The 9,524-nt window shown below is 45.8% G+C and overlaps 1 protein-coding gene across 1 annotated transcript; it reads right to left on the reverse strand.

The window, feature by feature from the left end:
* Positions 1 to 1,346: 1,346 nt before the first annotated feature.
* SNTN (sentan, cilia apical structure protein) lies at positions 1,347 to 4,643 on the reverse strand. The gene is made up of 4 exons (XM_010570981.1): positions 4,534 to 4,643; positions 3,867 to 3,901; positions 2,967 to 3,106; positions 1,347 to 1,505 (listed from the first exon to the last, which is right to left on the reverse strand). The coding sequence occupies exons 1-4, from the start codon at positions 4,641 to 4,643 to the stop codon at positions 1,347 to 1,349; spliced, it is 444 nt and encodes a 147-aa protein (XP_010569283.1).
* Between the last annotated feature and the right edge of the window lie 4,881 nt (positions 4,644 to 9,524).

Consider the following 9,524-nt stretch of genomic DNA (forward strand, 5'->3'; position numbering starts at 1 on the left):
AGTCTCCTACTGCAATGTGTCTTTCCTTTCCACCAAAATCCATTAAAAAACATCCTCTTAGCTTCTGAAAACACTAAGAGCCCTTTCATGTCAAGGAGTTAGGTCTTGTTACTCAGCTGGCATTAATTTCCCTCTTTTAACACCAAAGGTTTTGATCCCTTCCTGTTCAAAAAATTACGCATCAAAGCTAAATTATTCTTGTCTTCTCCTTTCCAGGCAAGGAAGAAGAGAAAATGAAAAGGGTTGCAATGTTTTGCTGGCTCACTCATCTTAACTGTCTCGGTAGAGCCTTGTTAAATTTTTACAGAGGATATTCTGGTCCTGGGGTGTGACGCTGCTTTTTGTGGCCCAAAGGGATGTCACAGTGGGCTAAGTGTTGGCTCTCAGCCAGGACCTTGTAGGTAGGAATCAAACCAAAGATTAGGATGATAAGCATTTGATACTGAGGCTCTGGCCCTAACCAAGCCCATGGCTGGGTAGCCAATATCACTCAGCTCCAATACAAACACTTTACTGGCCGTCCTTTTTCCCCACCATCCCTAGTCTGGACCACCTCTTAGTTTATCTGGTTTCTCCTCTTCACAGTTTCATGAAGCAACAGTCTCAGCTGACAGACACGCTTAACTAAGTCATCCCTTTGGTCACACAAGCACAGCACTGCCAAAGATGCATTGCAAATGCTGGACTTGAAATTCCTTCCATAGCCATCACTCAATTAAGAGTTCAGCTGGAGGAGGAAATAAAAATAAATAAATGCTCCTTTCAGAAGTGTTAATGGTGGGTTGGAAACCGTGCAGACTAAAGTAAATGTTTACTGAAGGCTGCAACAGATTTTGTGGTCACTGCCAATTGTGAAACCCATCCCTGGTATCGCTCTGCTCAGGGTTGAAGCACCCTGGGGTAACTGGGAAAGCCCTGGGGAGCTGACCGGCCATGCCGTGCACGTTGCTGCCCCGAAGGAAGATGGGGCCGCACATTTTTGCGGCGGTCTCCCCATCATCTCCCCACAATGGTGCAGGGAGCTCTGGGAGAGCACGGGCTGCCTTTCCCTGCCATTAAGCTAGGCTGGGGGCTGCACCCAGCTGCTAACTGGTCTTGGGACCCACTGGGAGCCAGTAAGCACACGCTCCCAAAGCATGTACATAGCGGACACGTACACCGGAGCACCAACACTTCACTCCACGGACCGTTTCTACTGAGGAGTGAGTTCAGCCAGGTTTGGACAAGGCTTTATTCCATTTAAAAGGAACCAGCACAGGGTATCCAGTCACCCAGTGTTATCTCTGTGTGGTTCACTCCTGCTTTCCTTATAAAGTGCCAAGCCATTTCTTCTTTTAAAGCACTGATCATTTTGTGGTTTTCACGTTTTTGATCTCCTGCAGCAGGTCAGACATTAGAGTGAGACTGACTAACAAGATCATGAAATCTTCAAAATCAATTTTGTTCTCTGACTCCTCATCCAGGGCAGAAATTATTTCCTGGTATTTTGGTTTCTTTTCTTGGCCCTATGGAGAATTTTAAATGGAAAAAAAAGAAAAAAATATTAAGCATTAAGTTCCTTTTTTAATTGCATCATTTAAAAAAAAAAAAAGAAAGAAAGAAAGACACCTATGTAAAAATTCATGTATTTTTCTATCTTCCCATTCAGGTTTTTATGTCCACATTCATATTCGTTTTTCTAAAGGTATTCCAAGAAACTCAAACAGAAATATTATTGCAACCAGGCAGGAGAGCAGCCAGTCCCCAAAGTTTCCACCTGAATCCAGAATACGTCTTTTAAAAGACACCTAATCATGACTGAAAATCTGGCAGTGATGATGATGACGTAGCTGGTAACTGCTGGAAAAAAATGGAATCCCGTTTCTTGGTAAAACTGGGGAGAGGAAACAACCAACCAATCCACCCTCCTAAACTTAATATTCAAGGCAGGTCCTCAAATATACTGTGAAGCTCTCAGAAACTGTTGATTTTACAGATATAACTTCAGTAGCTGCTATTCTCTGTCCTATTGGACATTACTGTTGGAATGGAAGGGATTATTAAAATTATGTATCACGTCTCTTATTCATATTTCCTTATGAAAAAAAAAAAGTTCCAGGATATTTTTTTAGCTTAATAATCTTCAAAACATCTCATGATTCCAAATTTGATTGGCCATTGCTATTTTCAAGTCCTTTTCCATAAGGTGCCTAGTGTCTAATTTGGTACCAATTCCCCCTCCCCAACCAGTCATATGATTTCGTTATTCTTGGAAGCAAAGGTATCATCAAGAATATCTTTATTCCTAAACATGTCTCTCAATAACTTCATTAAGCTCTTTTTACTAGTCCTACATAGTTTTTTCTACCACTTGATAAAAAATTGTTTGGGTTTTTTTTATTTAGGGAGGAGGAAAAAAACATCTGCAAGAAGTTTACAGCCACAAGTGCCAATACAACTGTTTTCACCATACCCGGCTGCCACTGACACCCCGGGTGGGTGACTGACGGAGAGGTGCTTTCTGCTCCCTTTCTCCCAGCAGTGACAACAGCGCACACAGCTCTGCGGCACGGGGCTGGCTCTCCTCGTACTGGGCCAGTGCTCTGGCAAACTACCAAACGCCTTGTTAAATGCGGTGGGTTTGTTCGCTTCATAAATACAGTCTCTTGTCATTGTCTGAGGTTTTTTTTTCTTTGGGATTTTTTTTTTTAATTGCAATTGCCCTATTTTCTTAAAAAAAAATGCAAGCAGGCACGTCAACCATGGTTTATTGCTGTCCCCCCTCTAGCCCTGTGTTAGACACAGGCTCAACATAAAGCAACTAATTCACTGAAGATGTTTGTACCAAATCATTAAAGTCTCACTCGGGATTACCCCACGGACTGATGCCTGCCCAGCTGCAGGACAGAGCCCGAGGTGCCATTCCTGCACCCAAAGTGCCCGGCCAGTGCCAGCCCAGTGCCACCCGCTCACCCAAACCCCCTCACCTGTATGAAACCCCCAAACTGGGTTTGCAGCAAGCTTTTGGTTTCAGCTTTGCTGAGCTTGCCCTCGGGGTCAGCAGAGTTGTTATACACCAAAGCCACCGTAGCAAAAGCTTTTTCAAGGTCTGAGCCTTTTCCTAGAGCTGGGGGGGGGGGGGAGAAAAGTGATCAGCCTATCAGAAAAAGTGGCATTTGAGATATAATTGAAAGGAACCTGTCAGAACCATCCTGAGTGGGTGGAAATCTATGTAGTTTCATTAAAGTTAATGAGACTGAAACTGTTTATACCCACAGAGGACCTGGCCCAGATTTTATTTGGAGTGGGCCAGCAACATGCCTCACGTCCCACGGAAACACAGCCCGAAAGGAAGCTTTCCATCGGAGCTGGGGCAGTAACGCAGGGTGACGTGCGAGACCCATCTGGTCTATCCCCACCCTGGGCATCCAGCAAGGACCTGCCACGCCACGGGGACAGGCCATGCTGGCCATCTCCTGGGTGCGTTTGGACCTCCAGGATCCTGTACCAGGGAAAACATGGCCCATTTGGGAAGGCTGGCTGAACAGAAATGCCTGTGTCTGAGCATCAGCACTGCACTTCAGCCTTACACTTGGGATTTTGGCCGGATTCATCGCTCCCCACTCCTGAGTCGCATCCTCACAGTCCTCAGCATCAGGTACCACAGATGATTTGGGCTGTGATTTTTAACGGGAAGGCAGGCAGAAGAGGAGCCACAGGTCAACGCAGGAGCACATTACATGGGAACCCAGGAGACCTCCCCATCTTGCACTGGCCGAGGGTCTACGTAGCCTCTGCAGCTCTGCTAAATCACCAGCATTTACTGCACTTGGGCTGTGGCCTTGGAAGACCTGAACCCCCAAGGGGCAACGAATGGGTCTCCTTACCTTTTATTGATGCCAGCTGCTTGGCTATAGGTATGCTGGTAGTGAGAGAGAAGAGAGGCACAGTTATCACCTGGTGAATTGTGTGTGTGTATATCCTTTCTCCATGAGTGAGCTTGCTCATTTCTGTTTCATTTAATCCCCCAGGAACTAAGGGCTTCCCAAGAGAGACTGGCTTTCCTTCACAGTGGAAAGGAAAATGGCCTTTACAAGCAGCACACAACATCACACAGCTCCTAATTCTTCACCGAAGCAACTAGCCTGGAGTTGTTATTAAAGGTGCTTATTAAATAACTTTAAGAGAGGGGCATTGCAACATCCTTCAAGTAATTTCTCCAGAACATGAAAGAGCTCCAAGAAGTTTCTCGGTTTTAAGCCCATCCCCATGGAAGTGCAGAGGGGTCTGTTATCCCCCACTCACCAGTGCTCCCAGTTTGGAGCAGGCACATAGCTTTTATTTCCAGCAGGACTCACATCTGTCAGAAGCACCTCCCTGCTTTCTATTAAACTTAAAGCCTGCTCACTTTTGCTAAAGTGCTGGAAACTAATTACGGAGCAGCCAACACACAGCGGAACAGTCTGCTTGTGATAGAGACAAACGCATCCAGATAATGAATTTCAAGACAAATGGCAGATCACCAGAGATGCAAAGACCAAAGTGATGACTTACCGCTTGGGCATGCCTGCTGCAGCTGAAGGGCTTTTTTTGGTGGAAGCAGGAGCCGGCTGATTGACCGAGTACTGCTTCGTGCTGGGAACGCTTGCTCTGCAGCCACACATCTCGAGGCCGGGGTGTTTGTGATCTCTAAGCAACTCGAGTAACAGCAAACAGGTGAATTCAAGCTCTGCCCTGTGAAAGCAGCCTGCTTGCAGCCGTGCCCTATCAATAATGTAAACGCTACCTGGTGATCACAGAGCCGGCTAAATACATCAGTCTAAAGCAGAGCCTGTAAGGCAGCGCTGCTGGGTTGGCAAGTAGCATGGCTTTTATTTTATGTGAGAATTTGACAGAAAGAAACCAAACTAATGGAGCCTGAATCCTCTTAGATCTGTAGAGATGTAACTTTGCATCAGGAATAACTAAGATGCTGAATCCATTCAGCTATACACATTATCATTTTAATAGGAAACGTTTCTAGCGTGGGCTAATGTAACTTGCCCCAAGCTGCAAAGTGAGTTGTTCCTATAGACAGAGTAAGAAACCAAGCGTTTCCCAGTTCCTGACCCAGCATTTATCCTAGGTGAGCACATTCCTGCTCCAATATTTATTCCCCCAGTGCAGCACAAAGTGGAGATCTGTTCTTCCTCCCAACTGCCTGCAAAGCAGCATCCAGCATGGAGCCTCTGCTTTGGTTTCTACCCGAACGGATACCGCCTGCTTCCAAAAGCAGCACGGAGCCATATGGCAGAGCAGTCGCACATTAGAGGAACTGGAAGGGCTCCGATGAACTTTGTTATTTATTGGCATGGATAGCGCTATTAGAAAACACACAGCTTGTCAAGCTGCCTATCTCTGCGCATGGTCTCCTTTCTGCGGATCCTTTGCCTGGAGGTGTCTAGACAGGATAACTTTGACCTAAAAGACCAAGCAGCCGTTTTAATCCCAGGGTGGTCTGTTAAGAGGTAGTGACTTCAACTACCTCATCCTGTTCATCATTCCTGGTGAAAGGATACAAAACTGATGTTAAAACTACCCAGGATGAGACTTTATGTAACAGGACACGCAAAGGAGACTGCAACAGATGGCCTAGAGAATTAAAATGTTTTCCTCATTTAGAAGAAGCTAAATTACAGAAGGCTAATGAATAAGGATGTTCACCACCTTACTGTTCCTGGATTTTAATTATCTTAAAAAGCATGGGAAAAGAGAACCTTTAATTTTCCATCTAAGAGTGTCATTACTCAAACAATTCAGAGCCTTTTTCTGAGAGGTTTAAGCTGTCTTAGATCTCTAGTGCGTTCTTTAGGACTGGCTCATGAATAAAACAGAGCCTGTAATTGCAATGACGCAGCCAAAACACATATAATCAATGCTCATTATCCCATCAATTAACACACTAAAATTAAACAAGAATTCAGGCTTAGTAATCTGCCATCAGCTAAAAAAAAAAAAGTCTTGATATCATGTTGAAGTGATAATTCCCTTTCACATCTGTTGAACCATACAACAAGGCATGAAAAGCCTTACATCCCCGTTAATCCGCAGAATGGTAATGTTTGGTCTTAGCATCCAAGGTAAAAATGAGAGTGAGAAACAGACTCTGTTGCCTGTTTATCAGCTACAGGCAGTGCCGTGAGCTGGCTGGCAAACCCAGCCCTCTGTGTTTTGGGCTCTTTCCACCGAAGATCAGACTTCAGCTCGCAGGTTTTTTCACCTAACCGACTTTTGAGTGCCTGAGCTCTAGAGCAGGTGATTTGCTTTGCTGGGGTATTAACAAGTTCAAGCAAGCCTGGGATACATTATCCCTCTAGGATATACTAATTAGCGTATGCAGGAGCGTTAGTGCCTAACAGATAATGGGTAGCATGAGGATAACCCTTGCCTTTGCAGATGATCAGCTTTGAAGACAGCAAGATTTTGGCTGTGTGTGTTACTGGAGTATTCTGGTCAGCAAGGTGTGCAGGGAGCCAGGCCATCTGCTCTGTAGCTATTTTGATACACACTATTTATGTTTGAAAGGTCCAGGTGCTTTTATCGGTCAATTTTTAGCATGTTTCACATCTTAACAATATTGTCTGCACAAAATACGCAACCCAACGACACTGAAAACTGCAAAATCTTTACAGGCAGTTCACTTAAAATAATTGCTACTGCAAAAAGCCGCAGTCTCTACTTCACTTTTGGTATTTTCCCAGAGTTTTCCCATCCTTTTTTAAGTACTTTCTGCAATTCAAGAAGACTCACATTGCGAAACAGTTGTGTGTGACGGAGCCCCGGCTCCCTTAGAGATGACCCTACAACACTCGGCAGGGGCAGGCGTGGGCATGCCCGCGCAGGCAGGCAGAGCAGAGGGACAGAGGCACAAGGGAACACCTAAAATAGAAGATGCATTCACACCGTTAGCCACTCAGACTTCATTTCTTTAGCAAACCCTTCAGCAGCTGCAGGAGAAGTGCTGCTAACTTCCACCCAGGGAGGTAATAGCTTGATTTCTTTGTGACCAGAATATGGTCATTTTGATCTGACATGATACATCTATTTTTTTCCAAAGAGCCGAGACTGAGAAGCCCTCCACTCCATCTTAGCCTGAAACAGTACTGGCTGCCACAGCCTAATACTATTTTTTTCTTGCTCCATCCCTTTGAAATCAATTAATGCGGGAAAAGCTGGCAGAAGCAGCAGGTCTAATGTGCTCACCGCGGTTGGTCTCTCCACACCAGCCACAACCCGTGGTGTCCCCACGGGCAAGCGGGCTCAGCCCCGCTGGAGATGGACCTTCTCCTCCTCTCCTGCACGGTGGCACGCAAAGAGGAGACACAACCCAGCGCAGGTTAATGGGGGATTTAACCAGCTCAAGGGATTGATAGCCGTGCTGCTGCAACAAGCAGTCTGCTTTGCACAAATGTAAGTTAGCGAACGGTCACCGTACCCCTCCGGTCACAGACCTGAACCGGCTCCTGCTCACCGGTAGCTGGTTTATCCATGCAAACATACTGCGAAGCATCCCGAAACCTGAACCCCTGCATTTATTTCAGGAGGTGGGGAAAAGCAGAGGATAAATAAAATCACAGAGTGAGGGTTTCCTACTCATTTCTTTCTCCATCACCATGCCTTTTGGGGTACGTGCTGCTGCTGCTTCCATCTGTGCTGGGATGGCGTAAGTGATGTTCTCTGTGTCCCAGGAACATTTGCCTCTTGACCATCACCATTTAAAAAAACCAAAACTCTTCATAGTCAATTTGATTTCACTCAGGGGTGAAATCTGCACCAGTATTTATCTGCATCGGTCGGGCTGGGTGCAGTTTGCTGACTGGTGCCCCATGATTAAGCTGCGACCCGCGCTCCTCCGGGCAATGCAATACGCTGCCCGTGGGGCACGCTCGGTGCAGGGGTCCGGGTGAGGGGGAGAGCCCGTCTCCCCCACCGCACATGTGGGAGATAACCCAGCTCTGCCTGGAATTTAGCTCTGGGGTCATGAATGATTAAAATATTTATGAATCCCATGCTGAGACAGAGCAAGCGAAATGTCATTTAAGAAAAGCTATTAGAACTGGTCTGTCTGCAGGGAAACACCGTTTGTCATCTCACGTCCAGGCATTTTTCAGAGGTGGTATAGCGGTTTGGCCAAAATATGCTCAAGCCTCGCACGGGGGCTGTCAGGGAGCAGAATGGCTGTGGGGGTCCCCTGCGTGCAGGCAGCCAGCTCCCCCAGTTCCTTTGACAATCTAATGGATAAGGGATGAGCCCAATATTTTTGGTATGGTACTCATTTCCAGAAGGATGCCTGAAAATACTATTACCAAATAATTTTTCCTCTGAGAAATGTTTTATTATAGGACATTTAGACTTTAAAAAGGCAACTATATTCATAAAACCCTAAAATCTTATTAAAGGAGGACACAACAATAAAAATGTAAGAAAAGAAACTGGTAGCTAAATGCAACAAATGGGATGCCTCCCCACTGAACTATTAAAATCTCATATCGAAATGCTAAGATCTTCATTCTAAGGATGCATGGCATTGACAAATGATGGGACCAGATATTAATACTAAAATACAGATTATCGCTGCTGTTAGAAAATTCCAGGAGGAAAAGCTCTTGGGTTTAGTAGAAGGAGCCAATAAAAAGAAATCCTGAAAAAGAATAGTTAAGTCAGGGAAAGCATAAGCTAAGTAGCCCATCCGTTCACATATACAAAGGTTTTGACACAAATCTGGCTTAAAACTAGTAGACAGAGGACTGAAAGCTTATCACATGGTATGGCATAATATGAGAAGAACTTTTTCAGAAGGGCATGAAACAATACGTGGCAGTTTCTACTCAGTAGTTCTTTGTCTGCCTGTAATATTAACTGTGAAACTCTGGAGATATTGTCAGGAGCAGACTATAGACAGGCGCAATACGTGTTGCATGCGACTGCCTCTTTCATCAGTACATCAGAGTTTCAGCCAAGAATAATTCAGGGCTAGAGCCTGAATTGCTCGTTCAGATTGAGAGCATATACAGATTGGGAATAATTAACCTAATCAGGTCAGGCAATTGCAATATGCATTCATGCAACAGGAGCACGAACTTTCTCCAAGTCCTGGCCATCATCGAGGCTGTTATGGGCTGCTCGACAGGCCATGGTGAAGGAGATTTTATCAGTCATTGGGAAAGGATCGCACAATAAAAAAAATACCCTGTCAAGCAAGGGCACAGCCCTGTGGGCTGGATTTGCGTCTAAATTCATCCTTGTTTCCTTGATGTGCTGGGCAGGGAGCAAAGCAGGCTGCAGAGCCACTGGGTACCCAGAGGCTCGCTCCCTGCCCTCTCCAGCACATCCCTGTGGAGGGTGTGATGCTGCAGCTTCGCAAAGTGCATCCCCTCCCCGGTCAAGAGCCATGGGGAAACCCTAAACCAGCGCGTGAGCACACCTCTTCCTTGGCCTCTGAGGCACCTGGAGACAAAGTCCTGTGCTCCCTCGCCACACTCGCAGAGGTACCTGCCTGTCCTCCA

This window comes from Haliaeetus leucocephalus, unplaced genomic scaffold, assembly GCF_000737465.1.
Source record: "Haliaeetus leucocephalus isolate CR32 unplaced genomic scaffold, Haliaeetus_leucocephalus-4.0 Scaffold2, whole genome shotgun sequence".
NCBI lineage: Eukaryota > Metazoa > Chordata > Aves > Accipitriformes > Accipitridae > Haliaeetus > Haliaeetus leucocephalus.

What these genes read in the sequence shown, in the direction of transcription:
- SNTN (XM_010570981.1), bottom strand. Translation starts at nt 4,643, where the DNA reads ATGTGTGGCTGCAGAGCAAGCGTTCCCAGCACGAAGCAGTACTCGGTC. An exon ending in GCAGCAGGCATGCCCAAGCG is followed by an intron (nt 3,902 to 4,533) that starts GTAAGTCATCAC and finishes TCTCACTACCAG; the next exon opens with CATACCTATAGCCAAGCAGC. An exon ending in GCAGCTGGCATCAATAAAAG is followed by an intron (nt 3,107 to 3,866) that starts GTAAGGAGACCC and finishes CCCCCCCCCCAG; the next exon opens with CTCTAGGAAAAGGCTCAGAC.